Raw genomic sequence first — 27,757 nt, forward strand, 5'->3', positions numbered from 1 at the left:
AGTAAAAATATGCACGGATCACATCCCTTCTCCCTTTGGAAGGGAAAATAATTTGAAGACAGTAGTAAAGTTGATGAATGAATCTTAAGAGTGAGCACATTTAATATGCAGTTTGAGTCTATTACTATGGAATAATAGATTATTTTAGGACAGGAAGTTTTTCTGTGGGCATATCAATAACCTTTATCTCAATAAAGTTCCAGATAAAGCTTATTTTTCCCCTGAAAGTCTGGACCATGGCTAGATAAAGAGCATGCTGATTCTGAACTCAGAGTATGAAGACAGCCTCGGAAGCTGGGTGATCTGATAGTCACTGGAATAACTGCACTAGTGTTGAGTTGTCAGCTGCCATCAGACAGCTGTTCAGAAGAACCGTAAGGTAAATTAAAACAGAGCTCAAACAGCTGGACCTAATTGGCCTGGCTCTCCATGTAGAGTGGGTCTGTTTTGAGGGACTTAAAAATCCTTGTTTGCACTCTGGCTGTTGTGGCTCAGTCAGTTGGAGTGCCGCCCTGTTCACAGAAAGGTGGCAGGTTCCATTCCCCTTCAGGGCACATACCCAGATAGCACACGTATCTCCAACAGATTTTATTCATTGAACAAGCACTTATTGAACACAAATTCTTGCCCTTGTCCACTTTTTTATATATGCAGTACCATAATCTTTGGCAAATTTTATGGAAATGACCTTTAATAGCCAGAAACTAACTTTATATAGCTTTTTCTAGGTATGTAATTATTTCATCAACTAAGAGGTCATCTATAATGTAGGTCTCCTAGATCGAATTGCCTAATGTAACTCTGTGTACCTATATTTCTGTATATGAAAATCAAAGAACAAGGACAGAAGCATTTGAGAAAATAGTGAAAATTATAGCACTTGTATGTAAAAGAGGGAAACCAAACCCAAGCATATAGATCCTGTCCTGAAAAGAATACACATTCTTTGCTCACAGGTGCGCTGTGGGTGTTTTAGATCGAACTCAGGGATCTCAGGGATTTCTCTTGTGGCTGTGCTACTGGCATTTCATTCAGCTGAGCATTTGTGATATAAACTGATGAAGGAAATGTTATCAGCAGGGTGTTAGTTGCTTGTTATGACTGGTAAAATTCAAACTTACTTGAAATGAAAGCTAATTTTGTTTATTAAGGGAGGAAATTCTTAATTAGGATAGAATATCAACCACATTTTATAAAACTCCCTGGCTGCAGTTGGAGTTTTGGTTCTTCTGTAAACATCTACAGTAAATGGGTAAGTTTTTTGACTTATATTCAGTGTGCATATTTTTAGATTGGCATGGTAAATTTAAATGAAAACACAGGAAGGTCTCCTAGATCTGGAAGTAGGAATACTTTAGGCAGGTCAGTCACACTGAACAAATCCAGTTATGAGACACAGTCAAAGAGAAGTGCCCAGCAACCCCCGGATTCCTGTCTAAGTTGCTCTTTGTTCCCGGGCGTTGTCACATGTTACTCTTCTTAGGTGAGAGCTGCATCTGATTCCTGTGTGTGGTTTAGGATGTCAGTTCTGCAGGTTTCTGCACTTTGACCACGTGCTGATAATTAGCTCAGGACTTCCTGCAGCACATTTGATGAATGAAAAATAGTAATATGGTTAGAAAACTACGACAAGATCACGTTCAAGATGTTAACTTGCTACACGGTCTTGGTATTGGCAGCTTATATGGCACATAAAACTTACTGTTGCATGGCTTCTGACCCGATGAAGACTTGAGTGTAATCTTAAGAATTTTTTTCATTATCCAACTAGCCTAGGAAATTGGTAGACGATTGGGAGGACATTTAGGAAAGCAACTTTTTGAGATTATAAAAGTGTCACAGTTATTTATTTTTAGGAAAAGACATGATATTTTACATTGCAGAGAAAAGCAGAGCCCTGGCTGGCATGGTTCAGTGGTTAGAGTGTCGCCTGCACACCAAAGGGTCACTGGTTCTATTCCCAGTCAAGGGCATGTACCTGGGTTGCCAGCTTGCTCCCTGCCCCAGCTGGAGCTCGTGGGGGAGGGAACTGGTTGATGTGTCCCTCTCACATTGATGTTTCTCTCCCCCTCACTTCTACTCTCTCTGAAAAAGCAATGGAAAAAATATCCTCAGGTGACGATTAATAACAACAAAAAGGCAGAGTGGGGTTTTGGGGAGTCTGTCTGGAAAGTTTCTTTAACAGTGACGAAAACAGTCATTATTTACACATGGTCTATGTAGAAAGTAAAGGATTAAGTCATGACTGGCGCTCAAAGAGTTCTCAGTCTCCTGAGGTAGCTAAGTACATGCACAAGTACGGATTTGTGTAAGTGTAACATAAGCATGTGCAAGATGCAGCCATAGTACCCAGCTCTCCTCCCCTTCCACCTTGAGCCAGGACATATAAGGTTAGCATTCATTTGCAATTATAAGCACATCTCCAATTCTGATTTGTATCTTCATAGTTTGTTCAGTAATGACAAAGTTACAGCTTTAAGAAAGAATCTGTAATAGAGCAATGTATATTTTTTACAAAATAACAGTGATGTAAGTAACTAAGAACTTGACATCAAATTTCAACTGGTAGCATTGGGTGGCTCAGGGTACCACACATTAATAGCTTATCCTACTTGTCCCTTTTAGTTCACCAGTCCTTGTCTTACCTGGTCATGATTTTCGTTGAAGAAACTGCCATATTCTAGTCATTTAGGTGCACTGTCTTAATTTTTGGCTTCTCCTATTTCCTATACTCCACAAGATGTTGTATGGTATCTTTCACTTGTGGTTTACATTCTGAATTTGTAAACATGTACATGTATTATATCCATTAAATCAGTGAAGTCAAACACACAGTACAGTAGCCTGTGAAGTTGGTGTGATTTTGTGTGTGTATGTGTGTGTGTATGTGTGTTATTCAGTATCCTTGGTGGGCCGTTTGGTTTCTGTGAAGCGCAGGTTCACTCCCCTGCCACGAGACATTAAATTGAAAAGCACCACATTATGATCTGAGATCTAAATATTAGACAGTGGTGCAGTAGAATTTTTGGTAATTGTAAGTCATTTTGAGTCTAGCTTTTGTAAATATTGTATAATATATAAAAATTTAAAAGAATCATATGTATTATAATATGTATCTCTACCTGGCTCTGGTCATTTATATAGTGGGAAAAAATAATAGCGCCTCCACAAGCATTGATTCTGTTCTGCAGAGTCCCCAGCCTTATAACCCAGCACTTGTCAGAAATAGGCATTTTTTTTTTTGGTTATAAGTTAATTACTGTATGGGATTTTTTTTTTAAAACAGCCCCTTAAACAAGTTTTCAGTGAAAGGCTGCCATCTCGTGGTTGTTAAAAATACATGATTTAAGAAAAATGTGATATGAATGCTGCATATTTATGCATAGTTGTTTTATGCTACCCAAATGAGTAAGAAATGAATACTATTAAATCTTCTCTTTAAATTATATTTGCTTATCCTTTGGATAGATTTATTCATTTTATTTTAATGTTAGAATTTTTAAATTTCTATTAATTAAAAATTTTTCATTTAGCCCATTCTCAAACATCAGTAGAAATACTCCTCTACAATTGCAGTTTTAATTAAGAACAGATATTGAGAATTTTTATATTAAGGCTTTTCCGGTGTCACTAATTAATAGAATTATTTGGATTAAAAAAGAATACTGTTGCCCAGCCAGGCATGGATCGGTGGTTGAGCATCGACCTAGGATCCAGGAGATTGTGGTGCGATTCCTAGCCAGGGCACATGCCCAGGTTGTGGGCTTTTTCCCCATTTGGGAGTGTGCAGGAGGCAGTTGATCAATGATGACTCTCTCATCATTGATGCTTCTATCTGTTTCTCTCCCTCTCCCTTCCTCTCTGTGAAATCAATAAAGATATATTAAAAAAAAAATACTGTTCTTTAAGATGTAATTATTTGACAAAATATATTCAAAAGAACCTTAATTTTATAATATAGCACTCCAATTAGTAAAAAGTGATATTTAAGAAAAAAACACACACCTGAATTTGGACCTCATTTTTGGGTAGTTAATAATATAAATGGAAATAATTAATTTTTCTTCAGAATATCAGAGAGGCCCTAATTTACAGTTAGGGAAGTCTTAAAAATCACCTCTTATGTAAGGAATGGGAAGTGCTTGCAAGCTTGGGGACAGTTCTTTATCAAAGGAGTTTCTATATGATAAGTTACAAAATTGCTTTTTAAAATAACTATTTTTACTTGTTTAATCTCATTTTATATCTTGACTTATGCCTCCTGTTCATCTTGATTTATAATATTCATTGTATTTAAAAGTAATAGTCATTTTTAAAAAAAATGTGAGACTATTGTAATAAACTTACATGCCTGCATCTGTGTCTCATACATGCTGACATTTTTTTCCCCCAAGGGTTGATTATTAAACATTTACTAGCATATCATTGGGTAGAATCCACACAATATTGTAACAATGAAAAACCGATAAGGTATAGTTGGGGAACTCAGTGGTGAGACTGTAGGGATAGAACCCAAAACCATGACTGACTTTGCCTCCATACTGGGCCGCAAGCTGTCTCCTCAATAAGCCCAATGCGGCCCCCCCTGTGTGTTTGACGGCAATGGTGTGTTAACACAGGCAGGCGCTATAGCCAATGAGAAGTTAGAAGAAATGCTCGTTTTGATTTTTTTCCCCTTACTGCATCTTTATACAAGAAGAACTGAACTGTGATTTGACTAATAGATTTAAAGTATGTTAAAAAAATTCTTCTTACTGAAACGTGTAGTTCCTCTCTGTAGTACATGTGTTCTCTCAGAGACAAGCAGGAGTCTGGTACATTAGTCCCATGGACTTCATGGCCTGGACCCATTAGTAATCCTGGAAGGGAATCACTGAAAGAGAAAGCTGTTACCCGCCCAGAACTCTAGATGTAATGCTCCAGAATTGCTTCTCTGATTTTAGTGGGTTACGGCAGCTTTTAGATAAACTGCCTCCTCTGCTTCCCCCTAAGCAGGGAGGGAGAAGGCCTCCAGTCAGGGGTAGAATTGACGTCTTGCGCTTTTTCAAATGTCTTGCAGTTATGCTAAGAAAGAATCTGACCTTAATGGAGCCCAGATGAAGCTTCGAGAATATGAAGCAGCCCTGAATTCTAAAGATGCGGCTCTGGCCACTGCACTTGGTGACAAGAAAAGTTTAGAGGGAGAACTGGAGGATCTGAAGGATCAGATTGCCCAGGTAAGGTTAGCTCTGCTCTTGACCTGTATTTGGCAGGGTAGTCGCCCCATCTGTAAGTTTGTTTCATTGTTGTTTTTATTTTAAAAGGGTATTACTTTATTTTATGGCTTATCTGATAGTGTCGAGGTAGATAACACGAGAGCACCTTCACTCTTCAGCCGCTGTGTCTGGATCATGCTCATCTCCCTGTGCCGTGCTTATGCTCCTCTGTCTCTTGCTTTCAAAGCCCGTTTCGTTATTGTAACAGAATGTGAGGTAGGAAAGGAGAAGCTGCCCCAGGAAAACATGAAAGTGGGGCTCACGTCTTTCGCTTGAGTTTTGAAATATTTATTCCCCGTTGCTAGTTGCCAAATCTGAGAGTGTTTCGGTGTGGCACTCTGTGGGTGGGGCCAGCAGTTGAACATACAGTTAAGGGTGAAGGTTACAATGAGGGGCTCTCATATGTTTGTAAATATAGAGAAGGTGCAATACTTGATTGGATTCAATCCATAGGTATCGATTAAATTCATTACTGAATGATTGCTGTATAATTTTCATCAATTCTTTTTCCTTATATTAGTTGGAAGCCTCCTTGACTGCTGCCAAAAAACAGTTAGCTGATGAAACTTTACTTAAAGTGGATTTGGAGAATCGCTGTCAGAGCCTTACTGAGGATTTGGAGTTTCGTAAAAGCATGTATGAGGAGGTAACTATGTATAATTTTACTTTTTCAAGGAATGTAGGGATCCCAAAAGGCTTTGTTATAACTGTATATATAAAAAATGGGAGAAATTTTGTAGGTAAACTTTTCAAGGTACTGATGCTAAAAGGCTGCACATAAGAATTCCAGCTGTTATAGTAAACAGGTATGATTATGTCATGCAATTTATAAAGGCTTAGTCACAGCGGTTAATTCCTGTCAACCTGTTTCAGCATTTGTATTAGTTATGTACTGCTGCCTAACAAATTACGCCAAAACTTAGCATCTTAAAACCACAGACCTTCATTATCTCACAGTTTCTGAAGGTCAGGATTCTGAGAGCTGTTATGTTTCAGGGTCTCTCATGAGGTTACAGTCAGGCTTCAACCTTGGCTGGAGGAACTGCTTCCGAGCTCATTCACAGGCTGTTGGTAGGAGCTGTTAGTTCAGCAAGGGCTTCCCCAGAGCGCTGCTCACGGTATGGCTTCTCCCAAGAGGGGTGATGAAGGAGAGAGGGAGAGCAAGACGGAGGACTCATAATCTTGTGTGAGCTAATCCCAGAAGTGATACACCTTCCCTCTCCTTCACACACGCCAACTATCACACACAGTGTGACTACCAGGAGGCACAGCCATTGGGAGCCTTTTGAAGGCTGGCTACCCATAGCATTTATAGTTATATGTGTATCTTTTAAAGTATCATTTACAAGCCTTAACTTCTGTGGTCAAGCCTTGGAGGTTGAAGGCAGCAAGTGTTGCCAAAAAAGAAGTAATAAAATTGGAGAACGGGGAATGTATATTTCCTCCAAATTGTAGAGAGTTGGAATTAACCCCAGAGTGAACATGCAGTTACTACTTAAATGTTTTTAGAAGTAATATAATTTTGAAAACAGTGACTATCAGTGATTTGAAAATAGGAATGCATTGTATACGTTAAATGTTTTTTAAGTGGAAAAAAATATTAGCAATCTGACCATTTTTATAATGATATAGTATTAAAAAAATGGGAATTGTTGGGGTGAGGTGCACTCCCAAGCAGTCAGACTCTGGACAGCTCTTGAGTCGATTTTTTATTTAAAAAAAAATACCAATACCTGGTAATTTTTCTTTAAGGATGGTGAGGATCAAAAGGAATATTGTGTGTGAAAGCTCCTTGTAAACCATGTAATTGTTGACTACAGTTTTGCTTTATAAATGGAGACATATTTACATTAAGTTGACAACATTTTTGTTTTGTTTTGTTACAATTGTTTGTGATTTACCACTACTTAGTTCTGATGCTGTGTTTGGAACCCTGGATCTTTACACCACTGAGTAGCATCTCTTTAGTTTTTGTCTTATTTTATTTTTTTACATGTAAGATATAATTCTATTCAATAAATATACCTAAGTTCCTTATTAGGATCAGTTAAAGGGGCAAGAAAAGAGGGATAAAACCAGGAAGGGAGGTAGACAAAGGGCAAAATTATGCTTAACATTTGCTGAGCTAAACCTTTCATTTGCATATTTTTCACTTCATTAAATAGATGTGAGCCCTGGCAGGTTAATAGCAGAACTGCAATTTGAACCTGGTTTTCTGATTCTGTCCAATGCATTTTCCTCTGCAAAGAACTGTTAAAAGAAAGATGAGGAAAGGCATAGAGAAACACTTGCAGTAAGATGATACAGAAACAAGAACTTCAGTGGGTTATATCCCCCCCTTGTGGCCTCTTTAATTATTGTCATTAAGACAGAGCTGTTGTATTTTCAGAGCTGGAAATGGAAATTTTATTCTTGGGCTTGTGTTCCTAGCCATTGTAGTTTTGGACAGTTCCTTAAAACATAGAGCAAAGGATTATGCTTATGTTTCTATTCTTTAATAGTGAATTGTCCCCAGCCGGGCATGGCTCAGCGGTTGAGCGTTGAACTTGGATCCAGGCAATCAGGGTTCAATTCCCGGTCAGGGCACATGCCCGGGTTGCTGGCTCGATCAATGACTCTCTCATCATTGATGTTTCTATCTCTCTCTCTCCCTCTCCTTTCCTCCCCCTGAAATCAATAAAGATATATTAAAAAAAAAATAGTGAATTGTCATATGTACTCAAGATAGTAAAGTAATAATTGTTAGTAAGATTCTATATCAATTGATATTGATACCTTAGCAGCAGCTCTTACAATGTCATGTAAAGTAGCTTGTTCTACCTACTATTGCATCCTAGTATGTCTAAGAAAAGAGTTTTTATGCGCAAATCTTCTAGATGAAGTTGTCTTGACAAGGTGAACTTTTCACGTGGACTTTTCTCAGAGGTGTCCTCAGGATCAATATCACAATTTAGAAAAACAATTACTATTCAGTGTACATAGTTATTCATGATTGCATGGTACTTTAGTAAGTCTCCCATGCCTTTCCTTGCCTTAAGAGGAATAGCTATGCTGCTGAAAAGAAACATAAAATTCCCAGGGCTTGAGATGCTACCATTTCTGATATTAGTTCCATCCCAAAAACCTTCTCATTTGAAAATGAAGGCAAAGAAGTATATTCATGTTCCTTCCCTGGGACAGACGTGAGGAGGTTGGTATGTAAAACTTCAGAGGGCTCTGATGTCACTCATTCTTGTTCCAATGCAGCCGTGGTAAGCAACTGAGTTTTATATCATCCCCCCCCCCCCCAGGAGATTAACGAGACGAGAAGGAAGCATGAAACTCGCTTGGTAGAGGTGGATTCCGGGCGTCAGATTGAGTACGAGTACAAGCTGGCTCAGGCCCTTCATGAGATGCGAGAGCAGCACGACGCCCAAGTGAAGCTGTACAAGGAGGAGCTGGAGCAGACCTACCATGCCAAGGCAAGAGCCTCTCCTGAGGACGGGTTTGAACTCTGAACCATGACCTCAAAATCCCCTGACGCTTGGTCTGTTCTAGTTTCTTAAATGTATCCCTGTGGTCTCCATGAATATAGAAAGTGGATTTTTAAAGAATACCCATTGTCTATAAAGTAAATGTCACTAGAAATTATTCAAAGAAAGTAGGGTTATTCTAATTTTATCTGAGATGAGGGTTCATCTTTTTGTTCCATTGCTCATTCATGGCATGTCAGTAGTAAAAACCAAGCCATTTGAAAATAGTTTTCTTCCAGTAACAAGTACTAATCATGCTGTCCTGCACACCCACGTAATTGTAAACGAACGCTGGACTGCATGGAGTTCTGACCTCCATGCATCATTGTGCACAAGTTGTGACCACCACACGGGGCTTTTTTGAACAAAGAACAAGTTTAATAATTCTTCTGCTGTCACTACTATTCATTTAAAAAATATTATAGAGCCTGGCCAGTGTGGCTTAGTGGTTGAGCATCAACCTATGATCCAGGAGATCGAGGTTTGATTCCTGGTCAGGGCACACGCCCGGGATGCGGGCTCAATCCCTAGTAGGGGGAGTGCCAGAGGCAGCCGATCAGTGACTCTCATCATTGATGTTTTTCTCTGTCCCTCTCCCTTCCTTTATTTAATAAATCAATAAAGATACATTAAAAAATAAAAATGTTTAAAAAAAAAGAAAAATATTATAGAAACTTCCCACTTGTATTAGCAGACCATGCAAAAATCCATAAAATCTTTGTTAGTAAGTGATTTTACTCCAATGTAGTAAATGTTACATGAATTGATTAAAAATTATTAGTGGGAGATTTAGAAAATTAGGGTCATGAAGATATTGAAAATAATTTCTATTGCATGGGCTTAAACTGTTCGTGTTGCTTTTAATCCATTTTATGATGCAGCAATTGGTTGGTGGAAGGGAGAGGTCTTTTAAACCCCATATTCAGTTGTCCAACACTTGTTCAGTGCCGGACATTGTGCTGGGCAGTGGAGGAGCCAGAGTAAGGATCCGTCTGTCCGAGAGACTGTGGCCTTAAAGGGAGCCAGGGAAGAGACTACATACATAAAAATGTGCTCAAGACACGCAGAACATAATGTTATGGGTATTTGAAGGAACAGGATATTGAATCTGCCTGAGGAGCTGTTTTTTTGCTTCTGAAAGGAAGTGTTTCTATCTGTTTTCAAATAATTTATCAATTAGTGTTTTCTGCCTATTTCCTTTATATTCTGTATTATTTTGGTGGGTTAGGGATATGTGATGTTTGTTTTCCTACAGATATCACCAAGGTTAAATTGCTACTGCCCAGTCTCCTCATTAGCAGTATTATCTGAGACATTCGTGATATAGTGGATGAGATATTGAGGTAATAAGCTTTGGGTGAGGGGTATATATTAGCATTATTAAAGCTTGTACACTGAAACATTCATGGTAATTTTTCCCATGTCAGCCAACTTCATGATGCTCTTCCTGTTTCGTCAGCCAGTTACCAGCAGGGCTTAGGTTTGAGATGAAATGCCGGGAGATGAATCATGCTTCCTCCTTTGTTTGTTCTAACTCACTAGATAAGACTGACTGCTTTGCTGCTTCTTTTAGCTCGAGAATGCCAGGCTTTCGTCAGAGATGAATACGTCTTCTGTCAACAGTGCCAGGGAAGAACTGATGGAAAGTCGAATGCGAATTGAGAGCCTTTCATCTCAGCTTTCTAATCTACAGAAAGAAGTAAGTAAGCACCTTCCCCAAGAGGGATCAAAGTTGAACTTGAAAGCCACCTCCACCGTGGTAGTCTGCCTGGCTTTGCTCTGCCTGATGCACTTTTCAGAGGGGGGAGTTTGTCTGCACTCAGGTTTCACAGTGCTCCCCAGGTTTTCCCTTTTACATTGCTAAATGTCCCCTGAGCAGAAGACTATTCTTAGATTACCCAGAGCCAAGGGAGTTGCCCTCCAGGAAGCAAGCTGCTGGTTTATTCCCTGGCCTTACCCCAGGACCCAGGTTTTCTGACCCTCCCAGCAGCCTCATCTCCACACAGTGCTCTGCCCAGCACACTCCTTTTTCATCACATTTGGAAGCCGCAATGAAGGAAAACATGCAAAAATTTTTTATGGGCAGTAAATGCTTTTGTTTCTGGACAAGCTCTCTCAGTCCAGGGACTACTTAATCAGGATCTTGGGAAACAGCATTTATGTGTGTATTAAGAATTTAGTGACATTCATTCATTAGTGCACCTAGTGACAAATGACCTCATGGCTGGCTGTGTTGATGATGTACTCTGGGTGCAGCTTAAGCAGGCAATGGAACTGCTGGAAATCTGTTTCTGTCTGAGGGTAGTGGTGTGGACACAAAGTACATAGACAGCCACATGGTACCCAGAGTGCTTTAATAGTCTACTGCTCACCTTAACCATTTAGAAAGTAACCTCAGCTTAAGGGAGGAAATTTTAGTGTTTTAAATTTTCCATATAAAACTAAACTTTATCTGATTATTAGTATTTTTTACAATTTTGTTTGACTTCTTAGCATTTTTTTAAAGTATGTGTTTATTGATTTCAGAGAGAGGAAAGAAGAGAGAGATAGAAACATCAATGATGAGAGAGAGTCATTGATCAGCCTCCTACCTGCCCCCTACTGGGGATTGAGCCCAAAACCCGAGCATGTGCCCTGACCGGGAATTGAACTATGAACTCCTAGTTCGTGGGTCGACACTCAACCACTGAGCCACGCCGGCTGGGCAATCTTATTCTTGATTAAACTTTTTTTTTCTTTTTCTTTTTATTATTTTATTTTTAGTAAGATTTTTTTCTGATTATGAAACTGAAAACATTTATTGCAGGACTTTAGAAAACAAAGCATACAGTGACTTACATAAAATAAGGTAACCTTAAAAAAATAATTAAAATTGAAGCTCCTACAGTGCCTATATGTCTACTTTATTACTCACAATGTAAATATAAACATGATTTTAGACCTATTCTGTTCTGGTAGTATTTTGACATTTTCATGTAACAGCAAGTCTGGAAGGACCTTTGAGTTCGCTCAGCCCAACCACAGACCTAGGTAGGCTTAATGACCCACCCAGAGACCGCAGACTGATCAATGGGTTTCTCTCCTAGTTCCCCGTTCTTCAATTTACACCTCACACTCTCTTTAAAGTTTTTCTTTTAGGAATTTAGCAGATAATCTTTTTTCCATTATAGCATCTTAACAGGTACCTTTTCAGAGATAGGCCTCTCTGTTCTCACTCTGAGTTGACATATACTACTTTTTCTCCATTTAATAAATTATATTCCAGTTGTGCCCCCTCTTTCAACTTTACATTGCCCTGCTTTTTTTTTTTTTTTTTTTTTTTGCTGCTGCTGCTGTTTGATCCACTAGAGTGGGAAACTTGGGAACCATGTCTTCTGACTGGCTCCTGTATGTCAGTTAGTTATGTTCCCATCCTTGCAAGTTTTTGTTAACTTCAGTTTAGTAGATTTTAAATGATGTTTGCAGGGCCCAGGGGTTTCTTGGAGCTCACTCCTTAGGAAATAGGAGAGGAGCACTTCCTTTAAAACAGCAGAATAGTTTTAAATTTCTCTGTTGGGGGGTGGGGAGGGGAGTAGGGCTCCTTTATTCGTTACTGGTATCAGATTTTATGGTAAATAATATATTTTGGGGAATATCTCATTAGTTGGGTAAATCTTAGCCTTAGGAAGATCATCAAAAAGAAAAAAAGCCATCTCTCTTAATATTTTCCGGTTGTGTATCTTTATAGTATTGTTGTTGAGTCATATCAGTTTCATCACACTGCCTCTTAGGCCACAGAATTTCCTCTTGGTTATAGGACTCGTGTTAGCGAAATTCTTAAATTTCATTTAAAATTGACATAGCTTTAAAATGCTGACTTTAGAAAATATTTTTAAGTATTAGGTGGTAGCAGCATTCTGTTTTGGAATTTTATATATTGCTTACAGCATTTCTATCATTTCTATCTAGACTTTTTACTTAGGCCAAACTAATTGGTTGTCAGAGTCTCTTTATATGCAGCAATCTCCAGTGGCACTTTGAAAGCAGGTCTAATTTTTGTTTTTCTAACACCCAGACTCTGGAAACTGCAACTAGAGCATAATAAACTAGTACAATAAATTGTTACACACTATAAAAAAAAAAATAAGGCCAATAGAGGTCACTCATAAAAGTTTAGAGTTAGATTTATCTTACAGATAATCTAGTTAGACTCCTTCATTTTTCAAATGTGGATGCTGGTTTAGTGAGTGCCAGCAGACTCATAAGTAGTTTTGGGCGGAACTGGGAGGAAGACTCTAGGTCTGTTTCTCATGTCGCATTCTGTGTATTTCACTACATAACAGATGCAGTGCAGCTATTTAAAATGTAATTTAAATATTTCTATTTACACTACAAAATTATTTGGAGTAACTTTAAAACCTTTCCATGCCCCCATTTTGATTTTTTACCCCTTAATGAACCCTGTAGCATCCATGGGAGACAAATAGGGACATTTTGGGGTTTGCAAATCTAGGCTCAGGTTCTCTCTCTAAACCTTGGGTACTTTATGTCTTTCATCAACTCCTTTAGAGTCCACCTTGGTGCCCATTGTCTCCCTCCTACGTGGGGCATAAGGTGAAGAGACTGATTGAAGAAGAGACATTTTGAACTTATATATTTTTTCTTTTGGAGGAAAGAAAATGTAAGAACTCTGAGGAGAAAGAAATGGATTTCTCAGTTTACAGCATGTTCTTTGTAAATGCATTTAAGTGCAAGTTCTCAGAGGCAGGGATCGTGTTTGGAATCGCTCCTACGATGAAGGCCTGTTTCTGATATAGAATGTCAGGTGCTACTCTGAATTGTAATTGATTATTTTTTAAACAACTTTTTAAAATTTTGGAGTAATTCTAGACTTACCCAAAAGTTGGAAAGATGCCAGTTTCCCCTTCTCCCTCCCCCCGTTTCCCCCATTGTTAGCATTTTGTTCCATGGTCAGAACTAGGACACTGACAGTAGCTGGAAGTCTTCTATGACTGTCATTTTTCTGCTCTAGGGAACCCCATCTCCCTAGTCTCCTCTGGTCTGGACAGTTTCTTAGGCTTCCCTTGTTTTTCACAAGCGTGCCAGTTTTGAGGAGTACTAGCAGGTATCTTGTAGACTGTCCCCAGTCTGGGTTTATCAGGTGCTTTCCTCCTGGTTAGACTGGGGTTATGAGTTTAGTTCCCCTTCTTGTTGCATCACATCAGGGACTGCGTGGCATCCACGTTTATCACTGGTGATGTTAACATTCACAGTTGGGTAAGGTGGGGTTTACCAGGTTTCTCCACTGGCCAACTGCTACTCTTTCCCTCCCACGCTGTTCTTGAGAAGCAGGTCACCAGGCCCAGCTGTCAGGGGCGAAGGGCAGGGATTCAGCCCCACATCCTGAGGCGGACTGTCCATACGTATTAACTGGAACTCTTCAGTAGACAGAGGTGTATTTCTTCTCCCCTTTATACCTTTATTTATTCACTTATTTGTTCACATCAGTATGGACTCATGGGTGTTTATTTTGTACTTTGGGTGATAATCCAGCACTCCATTATTTTACTGCTGAGATTGTTGCAGCTTGGCCCATAGGAGTTCTGGAGGTGGGCTCCATGTCCCCCACTCCGGAGACTTCTTTACTTCCTGGTACTCTTGGGGGCTCCATGCTCATCTTGTATCTTCCCATGCCCCACTCCAGAGCCAGCCATTTTCCCCAGGAGCCCCGGTTCCCGCTGGAGAATAGTATATGGACATGGCTCTCAGTGGGCTTGTTGGCACTGGGGTGTCCCTGCTTCTTGGCTGTCTTGCAGACAGAGCTAGATAATGCATGTGTGCATGCTAACCCGTGTTTGCACACTTATTTGTCTACTTGTATTTATATTAAACTAAACACACGTTCATACTGATGTCTCTGACTCGTACCCTGTACCTCGGGTTTATTTTAGACTTCCTTTCTTGCTTATTTCTCTCTGAGAGTAAGAAACCTGGTTTTTATTTTCCTGTTTACTTATTTGTTCAGCCCCAGTGTATGTGTAAAGCAGTTTCAAAATATATTACCTGTAAGAAATAAATGTGCACAGTGTCGCGCTCCATTTTATCTCTAGCCTCCCAGACTTCGTTTCTGCAGTGGGTGCCTCTTCTCTCCTGTTCTGATGCAGCTGTTTGCGGTCCCAAGGGCCTCCGCTGTCCCATCAGTCTTTCTGAGTTGATTAGCTTTGTCACTTTCTGAGGCTATGGAGATGAATTCCGTCTTGGAGAAATACAGAGGAATAATTACCTAGTGAGCCACAAGGTTTCTATGATGAACTTTCTGGTACAGGATGTGCAATTTCTCATTTTTTAAATATCAAATGTAAAGTTCCCATATCTATAATAATATTTTACAGACCGCACTGTGTCGTGTCGCCCTCGGAGCTGAGTGAGCATGGCAGAGCCCTGCGGTCCTGAGGGGATCCCCAGACTCCCCTTGTAGTTCCCCAACAGCTCCAGCAGTTCTCCGAGGCGCACCCGTCCCTGCTCTCCTTTTGCCAATGAGTTTATCTTTTTAGTTCTTTACTCCTGTTAATTTATACTTCTGAGCTACAAAAGGCTTATATAGGGGAGCCAGACTTGACTTTCATGAAAACCCCAGTTTAGAATTCTGTTTTATTGGGGCCAAATACAGAAAAACTGTATGTCCACTTACGACACATTTGACGGGGATTATCTTTTTTTTAAAAAGGATTTTATAAGCCAAGGCTTTCCTGCAGGCTCCATTTTGGTTTTCATGTCTTACCGGCAAAGCCGCCCTCGAATTCCACTGTTAGACGTTCCCGCGGGTTCTGCCCGCGCTGGCCCAGGAAGCGGCCGGGGTCCGGAGCGGCGGCCGCTCCCGCGGGGACGCCGCGGGGCAGTAACCGTGTCCCCTTCGGTCCGAAGTCTAGGGCGTGCCTGGAGCGGATCCAGGAGCTGGAGGACTTGCTCGCAAAGGAAAGGGACAACTCGCGGCGCCTGCTGTCCGACAAAGAGAGAGAGATGGCGGAGATCCGCGACCAGATGCAGCAGCAGCTCAACGACTACGAGCAGCTCCTGGACGTGAAGCTGGCGCTGGACATGGAGATCAGCGCCTACCGGAAGCTGCTGGAGGGCGAGGAGGAGCGGTGAGTGGGCGTGGCCGCCGCTTCCGCTTAAAGGAAACTGACAGGATTGGCTGACACTTCAAACAAGGAGGGCGACGTTAAACAGTCTTCCTGCCATTTCCGTTAAGGCCCAGGCTGAGGTGTAGGTAGTAATCGACCATATTTCTACCTCAGCGACAAGAACTCGCTCCCGCAGCCTTTTATTATTATTATTATTATTATTATTTATTATTATTATTATTGCTGTGGTTGTTACAATAAATGCTGAACTCTGTCAGGACGGAGTCTTTGAGATAGTTTGATAATACAAGTTGTAAAATACCAGATTTGCTGAGACTTTATACTTATATTTTCAAACCCGGTTAGTGTATAAATCCTTTTAACACCTATTTATTTCTCAAAAGAAAGTTCCAAAGGAAAAGTAATGGGATTGAGAATAAAAAGCCATTCAGTTTCAGTGTTTACGTACATTGTGGCTGTAATTCTGTCCAAAAGAAAATCCGGGCATGACAAGACTAAGAAAGGCGCGGAAATACAACCGCGTCCGCGGAGGGGGCGGCCCATGGGCGACGCCCTCCGGTTTCGCAAACCTCCCACGTGAGGTTAGAGGGCAACAGTCTCTTCCGGGGAAACCTTCGAATCGCCCCGCGCACCTTTAAGAGGACTGGGGGGGGCGGGGCTAGCGCAGGGGAGCCGCCTCAGTGCACCGGCGCCTGCGGTCGCGTGGCCGCGCAGGCGCGTCGTCGCCGGCACAGGCTCGCTGTCCACGGCGTGCGTCTGTCCCTGGTGGGCAGGGCGCGTCCGCCTCCCCGCCGGCTCACCCGCGCCCTGCCCCCCGCAGGCTGAAGCTGTCCCCCAGCCCGTCTTCCCGTGTCACCGTCTCCCGGGCCTCCTCAAGCCGCAGTGTGCGCACCGCGCGAGGGAAGCGGAAGAGAGTGGACGTGGAGGAGTCGGAGGCGAGCAGCAGCGTGAGCATCTCCCACTCGGCCTCGGCCACCGGCAGCGTCTGCATCGAGGAGATCGACGTGGACGGGAAGTTCATCCGCTTGAGGAACTCCTCGGAGCAGGCAGGGCAGCGCGCTCCCCGCGGGGCGCTGGGGCGGGCGCCTGGCGAGTGTCAGGACTGCTCGGGCATTGACCCGCGCTGGGCTGGGGGCGGGGATGGCTCAAAGGCGGCGGGAGGAGCGTGGGGACCGAGGGGAGAGGAGCCGGTGCCTTCAGTGGCGGCAGGGCGCCCTCCTTAGCCCGGCTTTACACACAGCCAGCCCCCCCCCCCCCCGGGTCGTGGGTGGCAGTGGCTTCCTGAGGATGAGTTACTGTTCCTCCCGCCCTGGCGGGATTTCTGAGGAACGTGCCGTGGGGTGTAAGTGGGGAAGCTTCCACAGCCGCTCAGTTCACGGAGGGAAGGAAACAGGAGCCAGACTCGCGGGGAGCGCTCTTCTCCCCGAAGGCTAGTGATTTAATTCGCATCGAGAGTGGTATGAAGCCCGGCCTTGAAATGATTGTTGACAAGCAGACAGCCCGGCCCGCGGGCTCCGCGGTTGAGCGCCCGCCTAGGATCCAGGCGCTGGGGGTTCGAGTCCCGGTCAGGGCGCATGCGTGCAGGAGGCGGCCATCCACGACTCTCATCACTGATGTTTCTCTCTCTCTCTCTGAAATCAGTAAAGATATATATATAAAAAGAAGTAAACATAAAATATTCCTGGGGGATTCCGGAGTTTCAGCTGGGTTTCGAGTAGCGAAGGCCCCTCCTGACTGGGCCCCGTGAGCCGGCGGCGAGTGCGCGGTGATGCTGGGGGAAGGCAGGCCTCGGGCGCGGGGCACCGGCCTCCCTGAGGCAGAGTTTGTGAAAACACTGCGCTTCTCGCCAGCGCCCTTACGGCTGTCCCGCGTGTGTATGGAGAAGTCATTTGGGTGGGCAGAGGAGACTAGCAGTGCCGGTACTAAAGGGAAGAGGTCCTCAGCCTTCCTCGTCGTCACGATTTAAATGCTCAGGAGCAGCAGCCTCTACTGCTCCGCGGCTGCAGTTTGGCTATTTTTCAAAAGGCATAGCAGCCCCTTTTGGAGCTGATCTGAGGCCGGCTGTCAGCCTGGCTTAGTCTTGTCTTTGAATTAGAGATGGCTGTAAATTGGTGCAGCTAGCTGCTAAGGCACGTCCTATACCTGCCCTCGGGTGTCAGGCAGGTCTGGGCGGCTTGGGGCCTGGAGTTGATAGCTAGCAGTTGGCTCCTTGCATCACTGACCCTTTTTGAGCCCCTTATGCTTTTTAAAAAAAAAAATTTTTTTTAAATTGTCTTTATTGATTTCAGAGAGAGGAAGGGAGAGGGAGAGAGAGAGAAACATCAATGATGAGAGAGTCATTGATCGGCTGCCTCCTGCACGGCGGACTGGGGATCAAGCCTGCAATCCGGGCATGTGTCCTGACCAGGAATCAAACCGAGATCTCCTGGATCCTAGGTTGATGCTCAACCGTGGAGCCACACCAGCCTGGCAAGCCCCTTAAGCTTTAGGTAAGAGAGTTAAATGTGGGCAGAAGTGGTACAGGTGCAGAAGAGAGACAGGTTTTCTTCCTTCTCTTTCTAAGCTATGTGTCTATATTTTAAAAGCTTAAATTAATCAGTATTAGATGTTTCTAATTATAATTACGGCAGATCTATTGTACATTTAAAAGACCCACCTGATGTAGCAGTGAATATGACCATTTAATTTGGTTCGTACCCCCTTCCTTCCAGTGTAGTCCTTTTTAAAATTAAGTACCTTAATAACTCAAACTGCAGCATTGTCAAAGTCACTGTTTTGCTGAATGATGAAGCCATATTTTCTTTTTTCTTTTTTAATTTTAGAGAGTAGAAGGGGCGGGGGAGTGGCAGGAGAGAGACAGACAGACAGACAGACAGACATTGATGTGAGAGAAACATTGATCGGTTGCCTCCTGAACGTGCCCCGACCAGGGATCCAACCCACAACCTGGGTAATGCGCCCTGACCAGTAATCGAACCTGTCACCTTTCCATGTACGAGACAATGCCCTGACCAACTGAGCCACATCAACCAGGGTGCTATATTTTCTTTATATAATAGGAAAATATGAATCATGGGAAGTCGGCCATAAAGCTAGATTAACTGCCTATGGACTAATTTGTTTGATTACTCCGTAACTCTGTGTATTTGAAGTGACCTTATTTTTTTTGTTCTGTGATTAGGATCAACCAATGGGAGGCTGGGAGATGATCAGGAAAATTGGAGACACATCAGTCAGTTACAAATATACCTCAAGATATGTGCTGAAGGCGGGTCAGACTGTTACAGTAAGTGCATTTAGTCATCATTTAACTTCATTGTCTTAACAGTTAAAATAATTCAAGGAAAATTTTGGCTTAGAGAAGCATTTTAGAAATGGGCATTAAAACGTCTTTGACATTAGTAGCAAATCATACATTCTATTAAAGATTTAAAAAGTTCTGTGTTATTGAGAGTGGCAATTGTCTATTAAAAGTAAAAGAATTGACCTATGAAATCTTTTTATTTTGTCTATACTAGTAGATATAAAACAGCTGTCTCTTGACTGATAATTGTAGCCCAAGGTAATTCAGAAGATACTGCTTGGCATAAAGAACACTTAGGAAGATAATCTACTAATGCTAGAGTCTGCCTTAAAGTCACAGCTGTTAGTCTCGGATGAGCATCAGAATCTGGATAGTGTTTTGGTGTCCGGGCCCTACTCACCCTTAGTCATCATCTCTAGTGTTGGGATAGGGACCTGCTTACATTCTCAATAGAAGTCATTAGGTGATAGGCACTATTGGAAAGTGTCTTTCCTTTAAACATAGTATTTTAGCAAGAGTTACATGTGGTTTTTACATAGTATCGACTGTTCTAGATTTAGAAAGATGGGCCCTGTGCCATTCTGATTCAGAGTTCTAAGTGGTTCTCTGTTGCTGTGTTCTGAAACATGGCATCTTCACTAGTTACTAAATATCATTTGCTCACTTTTTGGAGAAGTATGGTCCACTGATCAACCACAAGGCTCCTTTGCTCTTTCTTAGTAGGTAGATTTGGCAAGCATTAACACATGCTAACTTTGATAGAGATCTTTAGGAAGTCACTATTTCATCCCTAAAGAATGTAGAGATGACCCTTTTGATCAATTCTTTTAAAAAAATATTGAACATGTTTTAAATTTTAACATAAACCTTATTTAGTGTCTATGGTCAAAGGTTCAAGAGGTTAGAACTTCTCTTTTAAAAAGTGTATTTGTAGAGTTTGATGCCACATTGTGAAAATATCAGATGCTAATTTTATAATAATGGGTGAAAATGGGAACAAATATCCTTTCTTCTCCTTAGTAATTACTATAGTGAGAGGAAATTGCTCAGTCTTATTATATATCTTGTGGAAGCTGCATAATGTAGTGGAAAGTATCTAACATTTTAATGCAGAAGATTCAGATTTGAGTGCTATGTATCTCTTTAAAGTAATGTGAATCCATTATGCCAATCATCACATTTTTCCAATTGCATTTAGTTTCACAGGGACTAAATAGATATATATTCTATAGGGCTAGTGAAGAGCTCAGTTGCCATATAAAATACTTAGTACGTTTTTTCTCTAGTTGGTAGCATTAAATGTGTGAAGAAGTTCTTTGGAACGTGGTAGTGATAAGTGGTTGTTCTATAAAATTGTACAAGGCAAAAACAAAGTTGAGATTTAAACTCTAGAAATAAGAGAACTACATAGGTAATTTTGAATTTTCTTGTAGCCACATTAAAAAAAGTAAAGAAAGATTGAAATTAACTTTAGCACTACATTTTAATTAACCCACTATATCCAAAATATTATCATTTCAACATGTGGTCAATATAAAAATTATGTCAGATATTTTACTTTTTTTTTAACTGAGTCTTTCAACTTACCAATGTCCTTATGGCATATCTCAGTCTGGACCAGCCACATTTCAAGTGTTCACAGCCACATATGGCTGCCATGTTGAATAGCTCGGCTCTAGGACATGAATTTGAGGTTAAATTACCCAGTAAGATTACTTATTAACACTAAACCAACTATGTGATCCCACGTGGACTAGTGAAAAGTATTGCTTGCAATTAGGAAAACACTGTTGTTCCACATAATCTCAGAGTCGGCCCAGATCCAGGTCCTTTTTTAAGTTTTCTTCCAATAAGTGTCCCCTGGCCCTTTCCATTGATAATGCTGATGGGACATCTGGAAGCTTCAAGTGAGCATCTAAAGAGGAAGGGCTCTCCTAGTCAGTAATTCATAGATTTTTTTTCCCCCATTTAAAAGTATACCTGCCTGTGCCATCTCCAGTCTCCTTTTGCCATCAGATAGCTGTTTATATTGTAAAACAATTTTTGCAGCAGAGAACTTCTCTGTTTTCATGTGATCTTTCAGAAAGATCAGGACTGGCAGTCGTATCCCTACAGTTGAGGACATTGAGGTTCACAGAGGTGTAGTGAGTTGTCCAGGATTCAAACCTACCTTTTCTACTCTAAAAGTTTTCTGCACTTTACCCATACTCTTCTGCCAATAAATACATTAAAAATATGGCAGAATTTCCATGCTGATGAGAAGGAAAATATAATTATTTTCTTTATTTTTCCTATTTCAATAGCAGTCATATTATCCATCAAATAATGAGTGATTTATCTCATGTATTCTTTTCCAAGTTCAGTGTCATGTACTCTGTGGTATTGTGACACTGTTCCTGGTTGGAGACATATAAATTTCCATGAGTATTCTTGATGGGCCGTCTGCTGCAGAAGGTTTGAGAGAAGTTATCTCCTCAGTTCCTGCTCTAGGCAGCTGGAGAATAGGTACTGTGGGAGGGGGTCATCCCTTAACATGAAGGATGGCCCATAAAACCCATAGGACTGATAGAATGCTAACAATGAGAGCTCAGAAGCTTTGAGAGAAGTTATCTCCTCAGTTCCTGGTCTAAGCAGCTGGAGAATAGGTACTGTTGGAGGGGGTCATCCCTTAATGTGAAGGATGTCCCATAAAACCCATAGGACTGATAGAATGCTAACAATGAGAGCTCATGCTCACTGAGAGAGCCAGCCACTCTGTGTGGGCAATCACTTGTTCTTGATGAAAACCTCACATATTAGAGGTACCGTTTCTGTTCCATTTTATGGATGACAAAAGTAAGGTAACTTTCTCAAGGTTGCCTGACATGTAGAGGAACTAGGGTGTGAATGTAAGGAGCTTTACTTCAGAGTCCTATGTCATCATTTTCACTTATCAGATGAGGAAGCTGCAGCCTAGATAAGCTCTGTGGGTCCTCCTTAACACAGCGAGTTAGTGTAGCAGGTCTGAAGCTCAGGCACAGCTCGGAGATGTAGAATCAGCCCCACAGGGTATTCAGTGCTCATCATGTTGCTGTCATCGGGACGTGGATAGCTGGGTTCTGAGTAGAACAATGTCCTTTTTTATTTCCAGATATGGGCTGCAAATGCTGGTGTCACAGCCAGTCCTCCCACTGACCTCATCTGGAAGAACCAGAACTCCTGGGGCACTGGCGAAGACGTGAAGGTTATACTGAAAAATTCTCAGGGAGAGGTATGGCCCTTTTATCAGTACCACAGTGATGTCAGTTTCAGCTGAATGTTGATCATACAAGTGTGATTTCTTTGCAAAAATCAAATTGAAAAGTGACTGATTGCTTAAATCAGACTAAGACTGCTGCGTAATTCAAGGAGAAGCTAACTTCAGATTTGGGGATGAAATGTGAGTGTCATAGAGCACTGGTGATAGCACAGGCTCCAGAGTCAGTCTGGGTCGAGGGTCTGTCTCCATGGCACACTGGTTTTGTGCCTTTGGGCAGCTTCCTTCACCTCTCTTAGTTTTCTGTAAAATGGAGATAAGACACTATAAATGAGACGACATTAATTTAATGAGAGTAATACAAATGAGACTATCCTTGGGAGGTGCTGGAAACAACATCTGGCCTCTAGTGAATGCTTATGTTATTAACCTCGTCACTGGCTCTCAGAGTGTGTGTGAAACTGAACTTGAAGACTGTGGAGTTTGGAGATCTGCTTGATGTGTATGTTTTCAACATGTCAGTCCTAGAATTCTTGTCAAAGCACCTTCCCCATCCAGAGCTGTCAAGTAAAGTTGCCTGGTACCCTGCCTTACACACACACTGAGAGATGAAAGTGTCTGGAGGAAGGAGGTCTCAGGTCAAATCGCAGTGTTCCCTGAGGGGCTCCTCTCCCCTGGAGGCCAGGTGCAGGCCTTGTACCTGCGCAGTCCTGGCCAGGTGAGCCCCTCTTACTAGAGTAGTGGATACATTGAGGGCAAGGACCTATTCTGACTTTTCCTGGCTGTGTGCCTGGCACATGATAGGCATTCGGCAAGAACTTATTGGGTAAGTTTTTATATAAATCAAATGTGGACCTTCACTTAAGTTCAGAGAAATAAAGTAATTAACAGCACTCATTATGGCGCCTGGGAGATTTGCATGAGAAGCCCTGTGCCTGGCCCTCCTCGCATCCTCTCTCACTGTAAACGTGCTGATGATCAGACAGCTCTATGCCAGGAATCCACTGAGAACTGAGGAGGCCCCTTGTTTCAGGCTGAGGCTGTGAGTGAAGCAGTGTCTCTTTTTCTCTGTACACCTCAGTATAGTTATGTGAGATTTTTGGGTGCATCTGGAGAATTCACCTCTGAATACTTGCTGAGTCCTCAGGGCAGAAGAGTTTACAAGTGCCCTCAGTAATTCACAGGCTTCAAGGTGCCAGGTCTTCCTCCCGTCCTCTGCACGGAAACCCCTGCTCGCTGCCTTTCAGCACTTTGGAATCCTTCCCAGCTGTCGCAGGTGCTGCCATGTACGTGCTAGAATTATTGTAGCTCCTGTGCTGGTAGTTTCCCCAATAACTGAAATTGGCAGAGCACACATCTCTTTCAGAATATCATATAAGCGGTGATTGGCTCAGATTGAAAGCGCTGTTATAAGGCAGATGAAATAGGCTTTTGTGAGCTGTGGAATCTGGTCGCCATCCATAGCATTCTCTGAAAATGTGTTCCAGGTTAGACGTCATCTTAATAGGAGGATATTCAGGATGCAGCAGGTTCAGAAACCCACACAATAGATGCAATGACATGAACAAAGTAGATACCATAACATGGGATGTATCTCAGGGTAGTATCATCGGTGACATTTCCATAAAGCTAACTGAAGCTCCGGTTTCCCTTCATAATTAGAACACTGATTCTCAGATGGTTGGCTTATCTGTTCTGTGAACAAACTCTTGCTTCCTGCTTGCTGGGCTCTATTAAGTGATTTCTGTGGTCATCAGACGAGTACTTTGGGCACCTATTTATTAAATCTATAAAACTATGTTTATTAGTAGGTTCCAGACCATATTTGCAACAATCTGTAATTAGCACCATAAAGATCACTTTTCTGTAAGGTTGAAGGTAATTGGCTCAAGTCAGTTTCATTTTCTATGTATATTTTCATCTTGTCCGGTCATTGAAAATGTCAGAAAACCCAATTAATCTAGCTTTAAAATAATGGGAATATGTGGGTTCACAAAACCAAAACTCTAGAAATAGTAGACTTGACCCATTGGCTCACTCAGTGTTCCCAAGGATCCTTCTGTTGTCTGCTTCCTCAGTTGTCTCCCTGGTGGAGTAAGGATCACTGCTGGCTATCAGGCTGGCTTTGTGTGGGAGTGTCTGCCCTGTGAGGTCTCTGTCCTGGGCTTCAGTCTTAATGTGCCCGCTTGGGTCACATGCCCACCTCTAAACCAGCTCTGGAGTCAGGAGGACAGTTAAAACTCGAGCCTGCTTCCCTGTTGCACAGCTAAGTCACACTCAGCTCCTTGTGACACATGCGTCACCTCTCCATGGGAGAGATGGGTATCCACGTAGAGCTGGGGCTCTTACTGAGAAATGAGGGAGGGGATGTTAGATGATTAAAAACATGATAAAGCCTGGCTGGTGTGGTTCAGTGGTTAAGCACTGACCCATGAACCAAGAGGTCACTGGTTTGATTCCCTGTCAGAGCACATGCCCGGGTTGTGGACTTGACCCTCAGCAGGGGGTGTGCAGGAGGCAGCTGGTCAATGACTCTCTCTCATCATTGATGTTGCCTTCTCTCTCTCCCTCTTCCTCTTTCTCTCTCTCAAATAAATAAAAACATTAAAAAAAGAAAAATTGTAGACCTAATTAAAAAATAAAGACATGATAAATGAAAGTGTGTTTTTTATGAGGGAAATATAAAGTAAAGCAGTCTCTCTATACCTTGCAGAGTATAGGCATAACTGAAACTTGTATATGCAAATGATTATTTAGATATACAGAGATATCATAGTTTAACAATTGGCTCCTCCATGAACAAAAAAATGCCCTGAGTTGTAGCATTTGCTGATTTCTGTGGTATATCTACTCCCACCGTGGTGATTTCAGGCCACCAACATGCCCTTATGGATCACAGAGGTGTGAATAGGTGAGCACGTTAGCAGGTTCTAGGTGGCCTGGTGCGCCGCTGAACGGATGGGTTGCCTTGATGTGCCCAAGGCCTTACCGGGTAGACTCACAATGCATCTTATATAGAGACCATTTGTGTGTGCCTTTCAGGACACTTACAGGTTTGGGTATCTTGCTGAGTGGTAAAGACATTTATCTATTAGCACCTTGGGTAATAACAATTTCCTGGGCCTAAACCTAACAACGTTTTGTTCTAAATTTCTTCTATTATTTTTCTGTCTAAATTTTTAGACAGTAGTTAGCTCATTCATTTTCCATACAGGCTTTCTGTATTAGAGTAATTGGCTTTTAAATGTTGTCAAATGAAAAGTGCTTAACTGCAGGTTTACATGAAAAGTAGTTATGTTGAATTCATTATTAATGGAGTTGGGGCAAGTTGCTGTTTTCTAAGTTTCCCATTTGGCCTCTAGTTTGAAGCCAGTAGTCCTGTTACATCATGAGCTTTAAGAGCCAATGTTTCCATATGGGACGTCTAAACTGGCACAGGCTGCCTGAAGCTAGAATGTGAGGAATCTGTAACAGATTTTGAAGTTTTTCCTTTTACTTTAAGATGAATTGAGGAAAGCTAGGCACTTTGAAAGCTTTTTGAGAATCTTTTCTGTTTTGTATGCCACCGTCTCCCAATCAGTATCTTAGTTCAAAGAATTGTAATCTAATGACTCACGTGCTGCTTTATTAGTGCTAATTTTGCTAAAGCAGGCAGGTACTTGTGTAATGGCTATTTGTATGTGTAGACATAGACCGATCTCACAGAATTGAAGTTTCCGACTAATGGGGAGACTCAAAATGGTCCATCTTACCTGGCATTGCAAAATTCCCACAAAATACTACTGTCCTGCCTTACTTCACTCACAGTGTATCCTTGGACATATTTAAAGTTGTCTCATTCCTATGACACTTTTGGTTTTCTTCCACTGCCATTTTAAACTAGCTGGTCTGTGTGAAATTTCAGATAAGCATTCACTGACATTACGTTAGCGCCTTCCTCTTCCTATAAAGGAGTTTTCTTTCTTGACTGACCTTAGGACATGTACAGAGTGAAATTAGATGCTCTGTAGCACTCTAGGACACTCACTCACCTGCTGCTGTTCATCAGGTTGGCCTTGAGCTTAAACAAAAACACTGCTGCATTTGGGAAAGTTGTCCATATTTGAGAGCCTCTCGGTAGAAAATGGAAATAATGGTTATTTCCCGTCCTACCACTAGTGAGTGACAGGAGGTCTGTTTTATGTGTGGAATATGTTGGAACTTCACTAGTGTGTTATTAGTAAACATTGCTCTTTGGTCTTGATTCCATTTCATTTGAAAGGAGCCAGTTGCTGAAGGAATGAAAGGAACTTGTCCTTCTCACTCGTAAGAGGGCCTGTTGCTACCATGGTCCGTGAGATCACAACGGCTGGCCTCCAACTTCTTTTTTTTAAGAAAGGATTTTTAAAATTGGTTTTTAGAGAGGGAGAGAGAAATATTGATATGAGAGCGAAACATCTGTTGGCTGCCTCCTGCGTGCCCCCTACTGGGGATTGAGCCTGCAACCTGGGCCGTACCCTCCCCAGGAATCGAACTGGCAACTTTTGGGTGTGTGGGATGACACCCAGCCAACTGAGCCACACCAGCCATGGCTCCATCTTCATTTTATTCAGCATTTGTATAGCACCTTCTCTTTGCTGGGAGCCAAGCGAGAGCTTTACTTTCGGTCACATGGAGTGCTAGAAGAATTTAGTGTGCCAAATCATTTGCAAAATTCTTAGTAACAGAACGGGATAAAAAGCAGTGGAAACCTCTCAGCAGGCATTTCAAATTGGACACCTACTCCCCTGCAGGAAGGACTGAAGATCTAAGAACCGCTGTTAATTATGCAAAAATTCCTGTTCAGGATGAACTACTTAAAAGAAAGTCCCTAATGTAGGAATTCTGTTTCTTAAACTTAAGCAAAGAAAAGACTCCCCTCCCCTAAGTGTGGTTTTAACTTAAAATCAAACTGCTCCTGTTCTTAGGAGGTTGCTCAGAGAAGCACGGTCTTTAAAACAACCCTCCCCGAAGTGGAAGAGGAGGAGGAAGAAGCAGCTGAAGTTGCTGTCGAGGAGGAGCTTTTCCACCAGCAGGTACGTTCAGTATATTTGTGTTAAATTTCATCATCAAGAATTACATGAAAACCAAACCCAGGTCGAGTTTGGGTTTTGCCTTGACTGATCAGCCAGCCTGGGGTTCTGTGAGTGGGGTGTGTTTTTCCCAAGGAGATATTTAAGGTAGTATGGTAAGGTGCTGCAAGAAAACATTGGCACGCCTTTTTAAAGCATTTTCTCATTTCCAATTTCAGTTTTGTTTTGTTTTTTAATGTACTGAATATGTTATTGTAGGACATGGTATAACACATA

General features: G+C 41.9%; 1 protein-coding gene across 1 annotated transcript in view; it reads left to right on the forward strand.

Annotated features, from left to right (window-relative positions):
- LMNB1 (lamin B1) overlaps positions 1–27,757 on the forward strand; it is a 45,711-nt gene that overhangs the window by 14,615 nt on the left and 3,339 nt on the right. Inside the window, exons 2-10 of the mRNA XM_016217694.2 lie at positions 5,060–5,216; positions 5,776–5,901; positions 8,546–8,716; positions 10,341–10,466; positions 15,671–15,891; positions 16,712–16,937; positions 19,073–19,177; positions 22,326–22,445; positions 27,377–27,484. Of these exons, the coding sequence (XP_016073180.2) occupies positions 5,060–5,216; positions 5,776–5,901; positions 8,546–8,716; positions 10,341–10,466; positions 15,671–15,891; positions 16,712–16,937; positions 19,073–19,177; positions 22,326–22,445; positions 27,377–27,484 (1,360 nt within the window). The remainder of the gene's footprint in view (positions 1–5,059; positions 5,217–5,775; positions 5,902–8,545; positions 8,717–10,340; positions 10,467–15,670; positions 15,892–16,711; positions 16,938–19,072; positions 19,178–22,325; positions 22,446–27,376; positions 27,485–27,757) is intronic.

This window comes from Miniopterus natalensis, chromosome 3 (assembly GCF_054644295.1).
Source record: "Miniopterus natalensis isolate mMinNat1 chromosome 3, mMinNat1.hap1, whole genome shotgun sequence".
Classification (NCBI taxonomy): domain Eukaryota; kingdom Metazoa; phylum Chordata; class Mammalia; order Chiroptera; family Miniopteridae; genus Miniopterus; species Miniopterus natalensis.